The sequence below is a fragment of the Polypterus senegalus genome, chromosome 12 (assembly GCF_016835505.1).
Source record: "Polypterus senegalus isolate Bchr_013 chromosome 12, ASM1683550v1, whole genome shotgun sequence".
Taxonomy (NCBI): Eukaryota; Metazoa; Chordata; class Cladistia; order Polypteriformes; family Polypteridae; genus Polypterus; species Polypterus senegalus.
Window position 1 is genome coordinate 65,312,668 of NC_053165.1, and position 21,099 is coordinate 65,333,766.

Genomic DNA, 21,099 nt, shown 5'->3' on the forward strand with positions numbered 1-21,099 from the left:
ACAGGTTATTTGCTGAGGGAAATTAAGAAAGCAGACATCCTACTTCCAGCTGAAGATGTTACCCCTGTGGCCCCGGTTCCTAAAAACGTGCTGCTGATTATGGTGAGTTAGTCTTTTAATTTAAGCTGTTTCTGTAATGTTGCTGTTTTCTAATGATGTTATTGACATCTCAATTTCTTAATGGCAGTTTTAAAAAGCAATTCTGTGAAACTGATTTCTTAGAAATACCCAAAGCATAGTCTTTGATCCCGACTTGACCAGTGTCACACATTAGCCTGTCTCTCTCATGCTTAGTTTGTCTCCCTTAAAATCAAACCAGCTGTCTGCTCAGCACTTAAGATGCCTTGCTGTTCAATGGCAGGTGTGTCAGGCACAGTGGACCTCCCTTTATACTTTGGTATCTTACACAGGGGATGAGTTAAACTCACACTTTAAGAAATCAATCCATTGTGGCCTATCAGATCTCTTTTTGTTCTTTAAATTTGGGGGTTTCTGTGAGTTGTGGAATGGCACTGTTTGATGAGATCAACGTCTGTGGGGTCTGGAGGGGCCCTCCTTGCAGCATTTAACAGCACAAAGTAGGATCATACAGTAGAGACCATGTTTGTCATTAGAGAGAAAAGAGCAGCATACTTCATTATAGCACAATGGCCTGTGATGGCAAAGAAAAGGGAGACAAGTATAGTACACCAGTGCTGTTTATATACCCTGTGGCAACTGTTATGTGAAATAGATTTTGAAACAAACTGCTTACCTTTTCTTCAAAGAATGGAGTTAAGATTTCCTTCGAAGCTCTCGCCGAAAGTACCCTTTCTCTGGTGCTTCTGTGTCCATGGATTATTAGGGTGTCTGAGAACTTCTTACAGCGGAATGATGTGACATGCACACATTTTTAACACTGTTTATTACTATTCATTTATTCAGTATATAAAAAGACAAACACATGCTGCAAATAGAAATCAAGGGAGGGAGCAGTTTTAGAAGGCTTTATGTTAAATTGTACATTTATAATTCAAAGTAGACATCATCCATTGATTTATCATTAACCAACTACTGTGTATCTGCTTTTCACAAGACACACAAACGAGGCCGGTTTGGAGTCACTCAGCTTTAAGTATTAGTAGAGAAAATCATGTCACATGTCTAAGAAAAAACAGCAGATGTTTGAACTCCTAAGATTTTGATTTTACTTTTTCCAAGAGAGACAGTATTTACAGCTTTATGGGCCTTTTCTAAATGTAACCTAAAATGTGCCTTGACCTGAGAATGTCTGAATGAATGAAGATGGTGATTTTTAGGGGCATCTGACACATCCCTGTCAATTCTGACCCTAGCAATACTGACAATTATCTACACAGTGGACTTTGTGCTCTTCTTTAAAAAGGAATGTATTTGGTTTTGCCAAAAAAAAAAAAGAAAATGCCTGAACTCGGGACAAAAATACAAAGAGTTGTTTGTTTATGCTCACATTTTAGGAGCAACTGCAAAAGCTTGAAGTTGAGATAAAAGAGGTAACCAAGAACAAGGAGAAACTGCAGAAGAATCTGTTGGAGCTGACAGAGTACACTCACATGCTTAGAATCACGAAGAACTTCATCCAGAGGACTGCTGAGGTAAAAGTCTGCAAAAGCTAATCGCTTGAGGGTCCATGAATAGAAGTGCCTGGGCATGATAGTCCAGAGGAAATCACCAATTTCCAGTTTTAATAATTATACACAGCTTTTTAAAAAGCCGGTAACTCAAGAGTAGCTGTGATTCATCTGACATATCATATGACTAATTAAACAGACAATTTGTAGGGTCATTATTGTCACGTGTGCAGAGTAGAGTGAAATTGTTACTTGCACATGCTAATCAATGTTAACGCTCACTGTGGACAATGAAATAAACTCTGTGTTTCCCACAGTTGCCTCTGTTCCAGATGAGGTTAATCTTCTTTATGCTCACTTTCACTCAAAGCACGAAGATACTGCTCCCAAAGCCATCTTGTATTCTCACTGTGTGCAGAGAATGAGAGGACGCCTTTGACAGTAAACCCCTGTCGTATTGCTAGGCCTGACAGCATGAACAGTTGCATGTTCTGAGCAAGTTCCCAACTGCCGCCTTGTATCTTTAAAATGTCGTTGGCTTAGGATGTAGTTGCTGTGAGATTTTAAGTTGATCAGCAGTGTAATCTGTGCTTAAACAATTAAATGCGTACCAGCCTGTTGCACTTAGCCATCATAGTAAAGTGCATTGAGAGGCCAGCCATGGGACTGAAACTCTTCAGTTGTATTAAGCCTGCATTGTTGGCAGTAGCTTTTTGCCGATAAATTCAAGAGAGAATTTGAGAATGAGTATCGAAGTAAAGTCTCCATTCATCTCTGTCCATTGACATTCTAGCCACAGGTCATATATGTCCCTGTTTATCTTGGCAGTCATTACTGGTGTATCCTGTCCTAACTTGTAAACAGCTGGTGCCCTTGAGTTATACCTTACACATTTTAATTTGACTTCTGTATGGAAGTCCATTTTTTTGTGAACTCCTCCTTTCACTATCTGCTTACTTGAATTACTGATCTTGGTTTTGTTAAACATATCTTTTGTGACCTTCCACAATCAGTCATTTCTTCTTTAAATGTCAAGCAAGTCTTTGCCACTGCTCCTTTGCAGACTCCTGGCCTGTCCAAGTGGTGATAGGGTGGTTCTTTTAAGCTGTAGCTCAAAAGCACTTCTAGTTCAATTTAGGATTTACTTTGTAGTGCTGGGATTAGCCCTGTAAAGCCCCTGGGAGATGAGCAACATCACATTTTGTGTACCTTTATGTCCGTCATTAATTCATTATTATTTGACCCATAAAGGCTGACTTCCTGGTGAATATAATGGCTGTTAGGTAATACCAACCCTGAGTCTGTGCAGAATCACACCTGGTTTTTGTTGTTAACAACATCATTTGTATGACATTTGATATGGAGAGGCTCATTCAAATAAAGCTGTAATACAAACATACATCCTAAGGGCAGCAGTCCTCATCTCTCCCCAACCATTCCCTCTCACCCAGTTTAACCACTTACATTATACTATATTGACAATGGCCTATTGTTCTAATAATGCTCGGCTTGCCATTAATTGTGCTTGGACTTGTGAAATCATAACTTCTGTTTACAGCAGATCAGACTCCAGAGAGCTCAATTATATTGTGACTTGGCTCTTAGTGATTGGTTACAGCTGTTTGAATGTAGCTGTGTTTATTTATATTTTCTATCATTAATATATTATTATAATAAAAACATAAAATATGATATATATATACAGTGTATAATACTGTATATAATATATGTATACATTTTTTATTTATTTATTTTTTTAAATATAGCAAGAGCCATCGCACCTTCAGTATGAAGAATTTCCCTCTCTGGAGAAGGACTACTTGGTGGACTATTCAAATATGCAGAGGATGGGAGCCAAACTGGGGTGCGTATGTCAATGTTGGAGATCTCCGAATTATGTTAAGCATTTATCTCCTCTAATTTCCAATCTTTAAGTAAAAAAAGACAGAAGTTAGGCAGTTTAGGAAAAAGAAGAGAGATTTGTCTTGATTAATTATTACTTTTGCCTTTGACAGTGCTCTTAATTAGTTAATTTGGTAAGGCTTCTGCTTTATTTTCCTTTCCTTTCTCTGTAAGAAACAGGATAAAACAATTTAATCCGGATGATAGAAGTTATGAATGGATTAGATTTATACAAGTATGACAGCTGTTTACACACACACACACACACACACATATATATACACAAACCAGATTCCAAAAAAGTCTCTAACTGTTCAATCGTCTTGGGCCTTCTTTGTCGCACCTTCCTCTTTATGATGCGCCAAATGTTCTCTATAGGTGAAAGATCTGGACTGCAGACTGGCCATTTCAGTACCCGCATCCTTCTCCTACGCAGCCATGATGTTGTGATTGATGCAGAATGTGGTCTGGCATTATCTTGTTGAAAAATGCAGGGTCTTCCCTGAAAGAGATGACGTCTGGATGGGAGCATATGTTGTTCTAGAACCTGAATATATTTTTCTGCATTGATGGTGCCTTTCCAGACATGCAAGCTGCCCATGCCACACGCACTCATGCAACCCCATACCATCAGAGATGCAGGCTTCTGAACTGAGCGTTGATAACAACTTGGGTTGTCCTTGTCCTCTTTGGTCCGGATGACATGGCGTCCCAGATTTCCAAAAGAACTTGAATCGTGACTCGTCTGACCACAGAACAGTCTTCCATTTTGCCACACTCCATTTTAAATGATCCCTGGCCCAGTGACAATGCCTGAGCTTGTGGATCTTGCTTAGAAATGGCTTCTTCATTGCACTGTAGAGTTTCAGCTGGCAACGGCGGATGGCACGGTGGATTGTGTTCACTGACAATAGTTTCTGGAAGTATTCCTGAGCCCATTCTGTGATTTTCTTTACAGTAGCATTCCTGTTTGTGGTGCAGTGTCGTTTAAGGGCCCGGAGATCACGGGCATCCAGTATGGTTTTACGGCCTTGACCCTTACGCACAGAGATTGTTCCAGATTCTCTCAATCTTCGGATGATGTTATGCACAGTTGATGATGATAGATGCAAAGTCTTTGCAATTTTTCGCTGGGTAACACCTTTCTGATATTGCTCCACTATCTTTCTGCGCAACATTGTGGGAATTGGTGATCCTATACCCATCTTGGCTTCTGAGAGACACTGCCACTCTGAGAAGCTCTTTTTATACCCAATCATGTTGCCAATTGACCTAATTAGTGTTTATTGGTCTTCCAGCTCTTCGTTATGCTCAAATTTACTTTTTCCAGCCTCTTATTGCTACTTGTCCCAACTTTTTTGGGATTTGTTGACACCGTGAAATTTTGAATGAACATATTTTTCCTTTAAAATGATACATTTACTCGGATTAAACGTTTGATCTGTCATCTATGTTCTATTACAAATAAAATATTGACATTTGCCATCTCCACATCATTGCATTCAGTTTTTATTCACAATTTGTTTAGTGTCCCCACTTTTTTGGAATCCGGTTTGTAGATAAATAGATATATATAGATATAGATAAATAGGACAGGATGCAAAAGACAGAACAGGCCGACTGTTAGAGTCAGAATTTGTCTTTGCACAGATAAGCAGTTTTATCATACCAAATCTTAAGGATGATGTACGATGTTGTATGGAGTTGTTGCTGTTGGTCCAGGTTCTAGTGGAGGATTTCTCTTGCGTTGGTGTGTATTCTTTCTCTTTGTGATGTGGTCCTTGGTTTGTTGTGTGCCGTGTTTCTCTTGTTCAGGCTCCTTGCTATGTCATCTGCAACTTCACAGGAAAAAGCATTACTCTTTCAGTCACAAAAGTATAGATGCAGTAATTCCCCTCTTGAAGTAATGGCTGCTTCTCAGACTGAGCTCAGTTTGTGCCACAGTGCTTGGCTTGGCCGAGTAGATATTTGCTTTCATGTTCACAAAGAGAAGAGACTATTAGCTTTCTGCTCCCCAAAGAGGAAGCAGCTCATCAGCTTTCAGAGTTCAGAGAGTGCAAGATAGTCATTTTGGAGAGTGCCCACAGCTTTTTCCCCCACAGAGAGAGTTTAGCTCATTTTTTAAGGAAGGAGAGACCTTGGGTGATTGGATTAAAGTCACTTCCAGTGCCTGCTCATTGGTGTGTTATTTTGTCCATCACAGTAGTTAGTTACTCATTGAATTATAGCTTTTTGTTCAGACTTGGGTGCCCACTTGGTGCCTTCTGGTCTCAAAAGAGTCTTCAGAGATGTCAGTTCAACTCTGATTTACACCTTTGTTATAAGATGTAGTCCAGGACTGAGACTGGTATGAAATGCAATTCACTCACTTACTGAAATGTAGGTGGAGGTTTGGTGCAACTGGATTTCTGCATCGCTGTTTTAACAGGCCTTGTGTGCCACTAAAGCCTACCAGAATGGGCAGTGCTCACTAGGTCCTACAGCATTGTCATACCTAATCTTAAGAGAATTGGTTTTACTATTATATCATTTTTTTTTTACTTGCAGGTTTGTGTCCGGCTTAATCCACAGAGTAAAAATTGAAGCTTTTGAAAAAATGCTGTGGAGAGTGTGCAAAGGCTACACCATTCTTAGTTATTCAGAGATTGATGAGTACATTCAAGACTATGACACTGTAAGTGCTGACATTTCATCCTTGATTTATTTTCATGTGGAATTTGAGGCAGTCCAGTATATCGTATCAGCTTGTCACAAAGGTTTGTTTACCATTAGTAAATTCACATTAGCACGCTGTCCCGAAAGTGTGCCCATTTTCAGGTACTTCTCTCAGCTCTAATATTATTTTCTTTGCCTTTTCTAGACAAATGTTTGTAGGTGAGAGGAACACACACTTTGCAGTCAATTTGTTCAGTTTTTTTTTTTTTTTATGTTTTGTGCATGGACCTCGGGGTCTTTATAATTCAAAACAGTGGGCTATTGTTGTAACAGAGTACCAAAATCTCCATGTGCCACTTTTAAAGCTTAGTCATTCTGGAATATGAACTCAGGGAAGTTGATCAGATTTGTAATTCGACGATATATTATTATATTCCTGAATTTAAAAATTGATGTACTTTACACTTGCTCACTTTGTGGAGAAGGGAACATGTTGTTTAGTTTAGCACCATCATTTTTGAACCTTCATGTAGTGTTACTGTTACAGAGTTTCAAATGTGCCGTGTTCATACCATCCTGAATTGATGACCTGATGACATCAGAGCAAAAATACGTAACTGCAAACCAGAATTATTTGTTCTTTTTATTTTAACTAGTGTTTGTGCTACACAGCACTTAGACCCACAGTAGGATGCCTGCTCGCTTAATTATTTGTGTACCGGTGTTGTTTGGGTTGTGGGTGCAAATCCCTTTGAAACATCCAGTGATGATCTCTGCAGTGCCTTCTGGGGCATTATGGGTGCAGCTAAGTGCTCTTCACGGACGGCTTTTTGATGCTACAGGGTAAAGAGATGATAGTTTTAGTGCCAGCACCCCCGTCATCCTTGGGTGGTACTGCTTGCATCATCGTGGCTTGGAAGGTGGTCCCCAGGCTCACATGCCCGACACTGGGGATAAGATGTGTGGTTCATGGAATTCATCTGAGGAATGGGGTAAAGTTTATCTATATGTAGGTATATATGTGTATATACAGTATATGTTTATATTGTTAGGAGTGGAGTATGCTTTATAAAACATATTTGTAGATCAAGTGAATACATTGAAGTTTAATATTTGTCTTGTTAATTGATTGAATAAAGTTTGTTTAAAAATAAAAAAAACTGTCTATTATAAGTAGGATTAAGAAATTAATGTTCATAATTTCAGTACTGAAGTTTTCTTATATTGTTGTATTTTTAACATTATTTTGCCTTTTTTTGTTTCAAGGGGGAAATTACAAAGAGTGTTGTATTTTTAGTTTCTTATTGGGGCGAACAAATAGGACAGAAGGTGAAGAAGATATGCGATTGGTAAGATGCTTATTTGATTCATTCAGTTCTTTGCATTTTTTAAAATCCAACTCTGGACTAATGCTGCATTCCATTAACCATGTGAGGTGGATGTCAGAGCTAGGAATGTCAACACACTCGAATTGACTGCGTTCCAGTAAAACATTCAGAAAACGCCTCCTGGAAAAACTTTGTTGTGCTTGCGCCATCAGAATAAACAGCAATTGATAACCGTGCATTACACAGTATTCTGCAAATCCAAGCACTGTAGCAGCATCTCCACAGGTAGAAACTGGACAGTACTGTGCGTGCAACTGATTTAATGAGTACTAATAAGCAGTAAATACTACAGCTTTCACCAAAGTTTGCAGCTTGGATTAATGTCATGTTCTGAAGTCAGACAAACTTGGACTTAACAGACTACCCCTGAGTTTCTGAGTTGGAAATCGTGCTTAAAGGGGACATTCCAGTTGAAAATTCTGACTAGGAACAACTTGGAAATTCCGACTACCCACTTCAAATAGAATTCAGTATTACAGCATTAAGTATACATATATAAAATCAAATTGAAAGATTTAGAAGTTTAAAACGTTTAAAAGACGTATAAGGCTTAGTAATCATGTCAAGACCTGGACTGGATACCCATGATTAAGTCATTTCTAAATTTGCTATGCTGTGTTTGAGACTAAGAAGCCTTTGTGGTATAAAGTTAGCATAGCAGTGGATTTCTCCTGTACCAGGGATCCATACAGTAGACGTAATGGCTGGGGAGGAGCTGAGACTGATGAAACTTTTGTGCTTTATTCATGTGTTGAAAAAGAATGTTTGCCATATGGTGAATTCAAAACGCTGTATTGTGACAGGGGCTAATCTGTCATGGTGGAGTTAAGAGCATGGTGACTCGCCAGCAACACTAAATCCATAAAGCTTGGTAACGTACTTGGAAGTCCCACAGTGACAGTGTGCACCTTTATATATATATATATATAAAGTGTAGTGTTTTATGAATATCACAGTAGGATACAACATTCAGTCTTCCTGCTGCTGCACATCATGCTAGGGATCTGTTGCTTTCCACCGTAAAGATTTTTGTGACATGTGTATTGGGCACTAGGGCACCTGAATATGAAACAGAGTCAGATATAAGTGATGCATTCTTGTAAATTAGAATCACCTCCACAAAATGAAAATGTATTGGACTGTTTTTGTTTGTGCTTTGTAAAATGAACTGAAATTGTAAAAACCCCAGGGTAAACTTAGGTTAGGCCCTGCATAAACTCTACAGGACAGTCTTTGTCGCAGTCATGTGACTTTACTCTGTCATTTCTTTTTAGTTACCACTGCCACATCTATCCATATCCCAGCAACAGTGATGAGAGGAAAGAAGTCGTTGAAGGGCTGAAGACTCGTATTCAGGATTTACACACTGTACGTGTTCACTACAAGACGAGTTGTTTGTTGAGATGGCACAATAGAATAAGCAGCTTCTGTTACACAAGCATTAACAAGCAGACTTGATTTACCTGCTTTTCTCTGTTGATCACCAAACTGAGGTGCTTGACGTTGAGACAACTTGAATCAAGTTCTTTTTCTTTTTGATTGTGATGACCTGTTGAAACCGGTGGGGACTGATCTGGCAGTTTTGAAGTTTACAGTTCAGCTTGCCTTGTGAACTGCTCCCCCTGACAGGATGACTTCAGCTTTGATTCTATTCTAAAACATCATGTCCAAGCCCTGAACATGCTGTAGCTTATAAGGGGTGACTGAAGAATTCAACAGAATATAAAAAAAAAGAAAAAGAAACAAAAGTTAGCTGTAGAAATATAGAAAATGTAAGAACTTTGGTCTTTATAACCTAGCCAGTGTATCGCCAATGTGTTACCAAAACATGTGAACAGAGGCGGTGTATCTCTGTGGATTTGAAATCAGTTTGTTTGTTTCCTGAAAGGTTTTAAACAGGACTGAAGATTATCTGAGACAAGTCCTATGTAAGGCCTCAGAGTCCATTTACACCTGGGTGATCCAGATTAAAAAGATGAAGGCTATCTATCACATCCTGAACTACTGCAGCTTTGATGTCACTAATAAGTGTCTCATCGCAGAGGTCTGGTGCCCAGTGAATGACCTCGCATCTTTACGCCGAGCACTTGAAGAAGGATCAGTAAGTGGGTTTTTTTTTTTTTGGGTTAGTACTAATGTTGGTTACACTAAGGCTGCCTTCCTGTGCTGCTTTCGCAGTAACCTGAGTTTCCAGAAATTGTGAAGGTACAAAGACAAAGTTGACTGCCTTGATGTAATTCACTGTGTTAAGGCTGCCGTGAAGTCTGAGTGTCAAAAAGCAGCTGTAACTGTTTAGCTCCAATTCATTGTCGTGTGTATTAAGTATGGAAAAATTGCCTGTGAGTAAACTAAAAAAATATTGGAGATGTAATCTAGGATTTTTTAAGTGCATGTTTTAATTTTCTTGTTTTTAAAACATCAGAGTGGGCAAGTCTTATTTTTTTCAATTGGAAATTAAGAACAATGACAGTTAAGAAGCACAAATATTTTTTTGGTCAGCGGAATGTCTGAATTGTTTCAGTTTAGTAGTACAGGAAAATAATGATGAGATTAAAATTGTATTTGTTATAAACCCCAATCTCCCATACTAACACCCATTTAGCTTACACTTATCAATAATCCTTTTTATTTTTCTGGGTGTCTACAAATATATTTCTTTTCTTATTTTTTTTTTTCTTTGTTTAATCTACTAGAGAAAAAGTTCAGCAACTGTCCCATCCTTTGTGAATCGAATCCCAACCACAGAGACGCCCCCCACTCTCATCCGCACAAACAAGTTCACCTCAGGATTCCAGAACATTGTTGATGCCTATGGAGTCGGTAACTACAGAGAAGTCAATCCAGGTAATCGGAATCATGCAACTCTGCTTTTAAGGAGCACAGAATATTTTAACTTGTGCCCTACTACAGGGGCTGCAGGTTTTCATTCTAATCCTTTTCTTAATGAGTAACCTGTTTTTGCGGCTAATTAACTTCTTTTGAACTAATTTTAACTGACTTGTTCTTGAAAACTCGGGCCCCTTAATTGTTTCTTTTTCCTTAATTAGCAGCCAAACAATAATGAGATACGAAATGCACCAAAACAACTGGTGTCCATCACCCAATATCTGAAAATACAGAAAGGTGAAGGTCTTTGGAATGCTCAGGCCCACAAAACACTTTAACAGGGCTCTTAGAAAAGAGAAAATCAACAGATTCGTAAATGTCTGCTAATGCACCATGAGAGCAGCAACAAGCCATAGAATTAAAGAACGGGTTTAATTAACAACAAGAATTGGCATCTCATTGAGCGGCGGGTTGGAGTGAAATTGGCTGGAGTTTGAGGCCCTGACTTAGTTGCTCTTCTCTTGGCTCCCTCACTTCATATTTAATTTCTCTTTGGGTACCATTTAAGGAAAGAAATGAAGCAATTCAGAGGAACAATGAAGATATTCAGGGGAACAAATGTTAAAATCGAAGTTAGTTAAAATGGATTCACAAGAAGTTAATTAGCAGCACAAACAGGGCACTCATTTAAAAAAAGGGTCAGAAGGAAAACTTGCAGCCACGGTGGTCCTCTAGGACTGGAGTTGGCAACCCTTGCCCTAGTAGTTATTTTGGCATAATACACACCATCACCATTATGCATTTTAAAAGCCCTCTCCTTCCACAGCAGTTCATTTTTGGCTTGCTAAAGAGAAGTTTATTTTTTATATATTTTAACTGGATTGAGTATATGTAAACATTACTTGTATGTGTCAAGAAAACAATGTTGCTTCAGTGTAAGTGCAAGATGGAGTGAATGCAGCAGTTTGGACGGCATGTGCTCACTAGAGTATGAGTAGTTAAGAACAAGTGCCCAGGTTACTCCAAGGGAACTTTACACCAGATATTTGTGTGACACTTGTAACCTGTGAATACTTGCATGATTGATTTTGACATGAAATTTGTTTTTTTCTTACTTTTACAGCTTGTAAATGTGTACAGAAAAACAAAATGGCATAAACTCCTTTTGTGTTTCTTTTGCAGCCCCATACACTATTATCACATTCCCTTTCCTTTTTGCTGTCATGTTTGGGGACCTTGGACATGGAATATTAATGTTCTTATTCTCTCTCTGGATGGTGATCTTTGAAAATAGTCCTAAACTAAAGAAAAATGGTGGAGAGGTAATTGCAGCAATCTTTGCATTTTAGTACGTGACACACATTTGTGTTTTACATCAAACATGTAGCACCTTCCAAGGTAATGGGGATGTTTGTAAAATAATCAAAGAATTCCTTCATGAGCACTGCCACTGCTTCTGTCAGTTTCATCCTCCATCCCAAAAACATACTTGTTAGACAAAAAGAAGAGTCTAAATTGACTCTCTGCGTGTGCCCTGCATATGACTGGTGCTCCCACCAGGTTGGTTCCTGCTTTGTTGCCAGGATGGGCACCTCACACTGGAGAAGTGGCTTAGCAAATGAATGGGTGGAAGAACAAACAGTAAGTACATTCCTAGAATCAAAGGGGTTCTTGACTGACACTGTCTTATATCTTAGACTTTGTAAAACACATTCCGAAGTTTCACCTCACAACTAAAGGTGCTTTTAATAGCATTTTTGAATTACTAAAATATATAAACACCTATTTTTAGAGACTTCATTCTGCTTCTTTTCCTTGAATAATACCATTCATTATCCAGAGCTGCATACCCCTGATGTGTACTTTGCATTGTTTCCTCTCAGTTTAATCTGCTGGAAACATATTATTGACTAATTTCAAGCTATGCGATTTCATTCTTTCATCTCCCTTAATAAAAGGATACGTGTCTGTCTGTCTGTCCAGTTGCAATGGCTGTATCAAAAGGTGTTGCATCCCAAACATTAACACTGCTTTAACAAATCCCATACCAAATGATATATAACAGAGACTTAGGTGTTGCATTTGGCATTCCAACAGAAGACAAACATTAACACTGCTTTTACAAAACTCATACCAAACGGCATATGTATTGGTGCACTGCAACATTAATTATGAGTTCTACGTTGATTACTTAGGTGTCAACCTGTTTTAGACGGGTAGCACAACTAGTGATCTAGATTGAAGAGCACCTCTGTTTTACCTCACCAACTGATGCTTTATTTCCAATGTGCCCATACAGATCTGGAATACTTTCTTTGATGGCAGATACATCATCCTGTTGATGGGCCTCTTCTCAGTTTATACTGGCCTAATCTACAATGACTGCTTTTCAAAGTCTTTAAATATTTTTGGCTCTGGATGGAGTGTGAATGCCATGTTTAAAGAAAACCATTGGAGGTAATCCTTTTAAACATTTGTTCTAGTTCTAATTGTAACATGGAAATAAAAATAGATTATGCATTAAGATAAAAGTTAAAATAAATCTTTATCTATTAAAAATTGTAATATCTATGCTGGTAGATGAAAAGATATTTGGCCAACATCAAGATTTTGGTAGATATATAAAAGAAGAAATAAAATTACAAAAGGTGCTCCTTTATAAAATATCCTATGTAAGGCTGGGCTGCAGCAGATAGTGCCTTTTTGCTGCAACCTCCTGTTGTTTACAATCTTCTAAAATAACAACCGACGTAAAAAGAATGTGGAAAGTAATACTAAAGAGATGAGATGGTTAACAGTGCCTTTATAACAGAGACTCTTCATTTTAAAATTCCTGGACAGGTTTGAAGATCTTTCAAATGGCTACTTATCCCTTGATCCGAATGTCACGGGTGTCTTCAATGGACCATATCCTTTTGGCATTGATCCGGTAGGATTTTTTTTCCCTCTCAGTATAGCAAATAAATATATGTATAGAACAGACTTTTTAAATGAAATGATTTAGAAAGAAGGGTGTGTTAGTGTCTAAAACATAATATCTTATTTAAAGGCTTTTTGGCAGTGCTGAACTAATACCATATGGCTTATCCCACCTAAAACCTCAAGTAGAGGTTGTTGAAGGGTATGATTCTTGGTTTGGGTGTGAGATGTCCGAGATTCAAGCCAAGAATCTGGATGAGATATGTGGATAACTTAGCTAATAGTTAAATAGACGGGCAACAAATGGACTGAATGGGCTTCTCTCATTTTTTCAAATTTCTTATGCTTAATAATAAATGCCACATGCATTAGGTGAAATGTTTTTGATTGTACTGAATGGTGTTTTCTTTACAAATTGACAAAAGTGTTTCACTTTTTTTGTTTTGCATATTAGATCTGGAACATGGCAAATAACAAGCTTAGTTTTCTGAACTCTTACAAAATGAAAATGTCAATCGTCCTGGGTGTTGTTCACATGACATTTGGAGTCATTCTGGGAGTCTTCAATCACTTGTGAGTCTGGCTAATTAAAAATTACCATGTAATGATTTTTAACTTCTTATTTTCAAAGCGAGGGGCATTGTGTGTGTTCTTTTGAAATATGTATCTTTCACTATGATGGAGTTTATATTGATCATGGAGGGTTTTTTTTCATTTATAAGTCCCCTTTTAGCTCTTGATAAGTAAGATGAATACTGCTGTGAACAGTTTGTTGCAGAACAACTGTTATAAATAATATTTGCAAAATTGCCAAAAAATATAATCATGATAAAAACTCACATGCACAATTTTAAAGTTTTTTCCCCCCTGTGTAACTAATCAAGGGCTTTTGCAGTGTGCTTGTGTGTTTATGTCCCATCATATAATGGAATGGGAAATCGACCCTTGTGCACGAATAACAAAATAAGACTATATATAGATTGTATCCCGTGACTGTATATTAAATACATTATATTAACTTCCTTAGTGTTAAGTTTACCCCCAGGAAATCTGCCTAGCTGCACCCTTCTTGACGAAAAGCACCTAATAGGCACCCTTTAGTCTTATCAGTCAGAAAATGGCATGGATATCTGGTGCGTTTCCTACCACCACACTTCCCTTGATTTACGCGGGGTTTACATTTGCATTCTTGCTGCACATACAATGCATGTGTTTCTTTCAAGGAAAAGCAGAACAAGCAAAGTAGCATCAGGGCATCAGTTAAATAGCTAAAAAATATCAACTTTAAATGACCAGATTTAAATGGCGAGGTGACTTTATCCAAAGAGTTTTTAAGCCTGTTTTTGTGAAAATGTATTTAGTTTTTACGCACTTTTCCTAGAGTAACGTGTAGCTGTGTATGTGGAGTTGAGTTAATTGTGCACACAACTTGTGTTTGTAATTTGTTGTATCTTGATTCAGGCATTTCAGAAAGAAGTATAACATCTACCTGGTATTTCTCCCTGAGCTCCTCTTCATGCTCTGCCTTTTTGGGTACCTGGTGTTTATGATCATATATAAATGGTTGGCATATTCAGCTGAAAACTCCAAGCACGCTCCAAGCATCCTTATTAACTTCATCAACATGTTCCTTGTCAATGGAGGGGATGATGTTGAGACATTGTACCCTGGTCAGGTATGTAAACTTTAACTGTTTGGTTCAAGTAGCTAATAAAATAACTAAATGTGCATATTTATCTAGCAAAATGTTTATATTTAATTAAGGTTATATTTTTCTGGCAAAATGTTCATATTTAATTAAAGTTATTTTACCACTAAAAGCTAAAATAATGTACGTTATACTTGTGTTTTTGATTGTAGATAGGACTGCAGGTGTTCCTCAAGGTGGTAGCCTTCTCATCTGTCCCTGCTTTGTTTCTGGCCAAGCCTCTGTACTTGTACTGGATGCACAATGGAGGCAAAGGATTTGGAGCATACAGAGTAAGTGAATGAGCAGTGTGTGGTCTCTGTCTACATTCAGTGTAGTCATTTTATGTAAAATGGTATATTTTGTCTAGAGAATTTCCTGTCCAGTATTGCATGCTGCTTTGAAGTCATTGGCTTTGACTGTGGCTATCCAGAAGTATGTAATGAATGAATAAATAAATGGATGATATATTTTATATGTATTGTTTATTGCATGTGAAAATGTACCACCTTAAGAAAGATGAAGAGCATTGCAAGACCTACATTTTGTTAGTTCATTAAAGTGATGACCTGAGAAACTGCTTTGGTGACAGACCACACAGATATGTGACTAGTTGCTGTGAATCTTGTTTGAGCAGGGTGGTTATGAGTTGGTGCGCAGAGGAAGTGAAGAAGAGCTGTCACTATTGAGATCTCATGATATGGAAGAAGGACTGAGCCACAGTGATCATGGGATAAACAGAGACACAGAAACGGAGGAGGTATGTATAGTTGTTTTGTGATCTGAGATGCCGAAATGGTTTGAGGTTTTAACTTAACATGGTCCCTTCTTTTATTTTTGTACTGTATATTTCAATAGTATACATCTACACATTACACATTCCGTATCAAAGACAGGTAATAGAATACATGTTAAAATATTTGACATCTCTTGCCCTTCTTGTATGTTTATCATCTTTCTTCTCTATCCTTGTGTGTGTGAACCTCTCTTGCCTGGTGCCCCCCTTCTCAAAGGTGTTCCTGTAAATATTGGACCTGTTGAGATCTTGGTTGATAGGTGCAGCTTTACAGAGGTCTGTTAAGTCTGAGTCATATTGTCTTTGTTTATCATACTTAAGTACCTAAAATAGTGTGATAAGGCAAAAGATAAATATCAACATTTAGATGTGGTGTGAAAAGTGTTAATGGAAAGTAATATACTGTTGTGCATGCTGGCCTTAAACTCACAAAGCCCCTGAAATGAAGACATCCTGTACAATGCTTGTTGAAGTGACAAGTCCGGGTGAGGAACATAAAGCAGCTTATCATTAGCATGAACGGAAGCTGTGTGCTCAGATTAGTCTTCCAATATTCATTATAAGATAAACAATTGTTTTTTCTTTCAGTATTGTAGATTAAAATAAATTAATTATTTTCAGCACAGGTACTCCAGCATGTAATTATTTTTAGGTAATTTTCACAAGTAGATTGTAGCACAGCATTGTTGTTTTACAGCACATGTTATTTACAGCAGGTAGATTTCAATTTCAGACTGATTATGTGGTTAGTCATAAATCAGTGACAGTATTCCTTTTAGATAGAATGTAGTTTATTTGTCTCAGCTAGAAATGTTATTTTTACAGAAGGTCAAGAAATATAGAAATATTCTAACTAACAAGCACAACAACCTCCACTTCAAACACACACACAAATTACAGCAGTCACAGTGAGGCATTACAGTACTGAAAAAAAAGGCAAATTGCAGCTCAGATGACAGTTCCAATCGCATAACTGTACACTGATCAAAAACACCCCCTGCCTTCATACCTCAAAGTGAGTACTAGTGCAGTTACGCTAGTCATTGTCATCAGATATGCAAAACATTCTGGACATTTTAACTGTTAGACTGAGTTAATGTCATGAATTGTATGTGTAGCTTACTTGAGATATAAACTGTGATACAGTACTTCAAAAACTAAAGGACAGACCAGTTAGGAGTTTAGAGCTAGAGCTGAAGGTATCGACTTACTCCTTTTATAATGTGTTTTTAAGCTTTGAAAAAGATTACACAAACGTATATAATTTTTTTAAAATTTTTTAACAAATTGTTTCTAACTTCTTGCTTTACTTTTTTATTACTTCCCTTGAATCTAGTTTGATTTTGGAGAGACTTTTATGCACCAAGCAATTCACAGCATTGAGTACTGCCTTGGCTGCATCTCAAATACTGCCTCCTACCTCCGCCTCTGGGCCCTCAGCCTTGCTCATGCTCGTAAGTATGAATCGTTTGGGTTATTGCACTAGATAGTTAACACTTAATAATTAGGTTGTTTTTTTAGTGCCTTTTATACATAAATATTGAAGCTTAAAATGCTTTAAAATTTTAAAATAGTGGGACACAGCTAAGTAGAATTTGTGATGGATATTGCAGTTCAAGTTAATAAAAGTTTTAATTTAAAAACATAATACTTGCTAACAAAAGTTGGCAAGTTTCAAAATATTGTATATTTGCAGATATCATCAGAATAGTTGACTCTGTATTTTATTTATTTATTTTAAGGCTGTCTGGAAAGATACTTACTTAATAGGCACAATCCAAATGGAAACCTAATAGTCTCCATTTGAAAAAGGTTACCAAAAGCAAAGACATAGTTATTAGGAAATTGTAATTTGTATTCAATATTTAATAGAAGTTAGGAGAAAGACATCATATTAGGATAATCTCACTCACTCAGTAGTTGTGTTCATGATCTCAAAAGAAGAAATCCTGTGTTTGTCAGAATATCAGTACACATATATTATCTAATTGACACTTTTCATAGACCAACGTAGATTCTTAAATATGTGTATATATACACAGATACACATACAGGTGGATTCCCATCAAAAAAAACTCATGAGACCATAATAAATATTTAGTTATAATAGAAGTTTCATTATAATTAATATGGGGAAAATACATATAGCATTGTTCCTGTGGCTGCCAGCAATTCACCATGTCTAGTGTCAGTGGTGCAACAGTAAACATTTAACACCAGACTTTGATCTGCTCTTCCTCACACTCTCTTGACTGCGTCTGTCACAGTGGTGATGGGAGCTAAAACAGGACGATCGTCCATGCTGTGACTCCTAACAGCACCTGTTCTGAATGAAGTCTTGAGACTATACCTGCCTTCTCACTACAGCAATAAAATTCCTGGACTCCTCCTTCTGTGTCTTGTGCAACTCTGTGACCCAATCTTGACAATACCTGTATAAAAAAAAAACAGTACTTCTTAAACTGCAAAAAATATTTTATTTGAAAATGAGATGTTAGAATGAGAATGTTAGATAGAACTACAGGTATGAAAATAGAGAATGAAAATGAGACTTCAGATTTAAGTTTTTTTTTAATAGAAATGCATTTATGAAAGTAGACAATGAAAATGTGACGTTAGATGTAACTTTTTTTAACTTAAGTACAGGTATGAAAATACAGGATAAAAACGAGTCATTAGATGAAGATGAAGACGCGATTCAAAAATGCTTTTACCGCGTCATTTTTCTTCATTTCGGAATCAACTTTTTCCAGGATTGTTAATTTTTCTTTCAGTATAAACTGACAGCATTTCTCACTTTTTTTGTTCATCTCAAAGAAAACTATGAGAAGTGCTATGAAACTCAAACAGTACGATATCCACACACAACACAACTACCCACGTGGAGATTCGGTGGAGCACTGACTTTGAATTCGGCTCTGTGTATGATGTTGCACCTAAACCTAGACTGCCCGAGACCAGAAATTTTGCAACAGGCTGTCTCTCGCTTTGACACAACATGTTGCAGCATTCCTGAGACTCTGCGCGGAAAGTGTAGGAGTGGCATTATGTATATTTTGTGTTGTATTATTCTCTTCAGTGGCTATTTTTGGCTGAAAAAACATTTGTTGTACTGAGATTTACATTTTGTTAAAAGAGATTTGTTAAACTTCATGTTCTTTGAATGTTTCTCTGGGCCCACAAAAAGTATTCGTTATTCTGAAAAATGTTGTTACTTCGGTATTTGCTAATTTATCTATCTATAACAGGAATTAACCTGAATATAATCTAGTGAGAGAGAGAGAGGATTGATGGATCAGTAGAAAATTAACTGTGTAACATAAATGGATGAAATACAAAGTGAGGTGGATAATAGGGGCTGGTGCCTTGCCCAGGGTTTGTTTTCTGCCTTGCGCCCTGTGTTGGCTGGGATTGGCTCCAGCAGACGCCCGCCTGGCCCTGTAGTTAGGATGTAGTGGGTTGGGTAATGGATGGTGGATATTAGGAGAGAGACTATACTGTATAAAAGACAGTTATAAAAAGTCACTGTATGATGTGACACTAATAAGAGAGAGGAACAGATAGGTAAGATAACCACTTCTTAGCCAGAAATATCAGTCTGCCACAACACCGCCATCATTACTGGGAAAAAGAAAATTACATAACTGACACTTTGATCCTAAAAAATATGTATATGTGTATGTTTCAGAATGGAAATGTATTTGCAAGGTTGCCTACATGCACATTTCGCTTCATGGACTTCTTACTACACAATCTAATAGGGTACCTGGTTAGAGGGGACTAATTCTAATGCTAGATTAAAAATGTAAAAAAAAAAAATTCTCTAATTGAAAGTTGCCTTTTCATTAAATGGTAAAAGTGTGTCCACATATGACCAGTAATAGCAACTGCTTTCCGCTACTGATGCAACAAAATAAATGACAGCTATTACTGGACAAAAAGCCTAAATCAGAATTCAAAAATGAAAAATAGGAGCCCCTGAACCGGACACTGATTAGTCTGTCAGAACGATGTTAGCCACCATAAAGTTGATAAGGTGCTTTGTGCTGTATCTGCCTGGAACAATACTGCCTACCCCAAACAATAAGAGTGTTTGATATAAATTGATTTGTATATTAAAAATGTTACACAAAATACATTCTTTCATATGTTTGAATGTAAATACTGGATAAGTGAATTAAGTATTATTTAAATATACATTTCTGTTGAATAATTAGTTCATTATATATTTGTAGTGTCAGAATATACAGGTTGAGACCTTTTACTGTGGAACACAGCCCGTGACCTTTAAAACATGATAATGTGTTGTGATGGGTAAACAGATCTGTGGGCACTAAAATATTAATCAGTCTTAGGTACAAAGAAAAAGATGAGTAAAGTGTGTGAATGACAGAGGTATACAAACACCTGATAAGAACAGAGCAGCATGTACTGTAGTTTCAAGATAAATAAGCATATGTGTCTTTTAGAGTAATTAATAAAGTTGAAGCAACTCGTATCTTTAAATTATACTGCCTCTTTCTTTGCTTACAGAGTTGTCTGAAGTTTTATGGGCAATGGTGATGAGGATTGGTCTCCGAGTCGACACCAGCTTCGGAGTTGTATTACTAATTCCAGTATTTGGAATTTTTGCTGTACTAACTGTGGTGATTCTCCTTATTATGGAAGGACTTTCTGCTTTCCTTCATGCACTGCGATTGCACTGGTTAGTATGTCAGAGATACTGCAGAGACTTGTCAGATTCTTCAAAAATACAAACAAACAAACAAAACATGTTAAAACCATAATCATGTACACATTCATGTTTCAGTCCTGTTCCTGTCATCCTTACTGCTCTGTAAGAAACTCACACTTCAGATTACTCTTCTGGCATTTCTCTCTTTCTGCTTTCACAGGAAGTTTTCACATCTTATCAGGCATGGGGTAGCTTTACAGACACGCACGAGCGCAATGATACAATATATTATATATTTATGCATTTCAGTATATTTCGCAATGGCTTTTTTATATAAGGCAGCCCATTTATTAAATCTTACTCTCTGTTGATGACTTGTCTGTAAAATTTCAAGACCTCTGCAGGAAGAACAGCCTTTGTGAGTCAGTGTATACCTTTATTTTACTGTTAATTTTACTTAGACTGTCTCTCTTTTGAAGACATGAATAAATATAAGTACTGTTGGCTAACTTAATGTAATATAAAACATATTACTAAGTGTTGGTAAGAAAGTGGTCAGAAATAAAGTACGTCACTTGTCTGAGTGTAGATAGGGCGGGCAGAGCCCTGACTCTCAGTGCTGAGTTCATACTTGCTTTTACGCTGTAAATAACAATAAGCCC

General features: G+C 37.3%; 1 protein-coding gene across 1 annotated transcript in view; it reads left to right on the forward strand.

The window, feature by feature from the left end:
* LOC120540882 (V-type proton ATPase 116 kDa subunit a2-like) overlaps window positions 1-21,099 on the forward strand; it is a 36,489-nt gene that overhangs the window by 12,671 nt on the left and 2,719 nt on the right. The window contains exons 3-19 of the mRNA XM_039772018.1: window positions 5-102; window positions 1,476-1,613; window positions 3,356-3,453; window positions 6,039-6,165; window positions 7,413-7,495; window positions 8,809-8,902; window positions 9,423-9,635; window positions 10,228-10,378; window positions 11,543-11,682; window positions 12,660-12,817; window positions 13,202-13,289; window positions 13,734-13,852; window positions 14,741-14,954; window positions 15,140-15,259; window positions 15,604-15,726; window positions 17,099-17,216; window positions 20,296-20,467. Of these exons, the coding sequence (XP_039627952.1) occupies window positions 5-102; window positions 1,476-1,613; window positions 3,356-3,453; window positions 6,039-6,165; window positions 7,413-7,495; window positions 8,809-8,902; window positions 9,423-9,635; window positions 10,228-10,378; window positions 11,543-11,682; window positions 12,660-12,817; window positions 13,202-13,289; window positions 13,734-13,852; window positions 14,741-14,954; window positions 15,140-15,259; window positions 15,604-15,726; window positions 17,099-17,216; window positions 20,296-20,467 (2,254 nt within the window). The remainder of the gene's footprint in view (window positions 1-4; window positions 103-1,475; window positions 1,614-3,355; window positions 3,454-6,038; window positions 6,166-7,412; window positions 7,496-8,808; window positions 8,903-9,422; window positions 9,636-10,227; window positions 10,379-11,542; window positions 11,683-12,659; window positions 12,818-13,201; window positions 13,290-13,733; window positions 13,853-14,740; window positions 14,955-15,139; window positions 15,260-15,603; window positions 15,727-17,098; window positions 17,217-20,295; window positions 20,468-21,099) is intronic.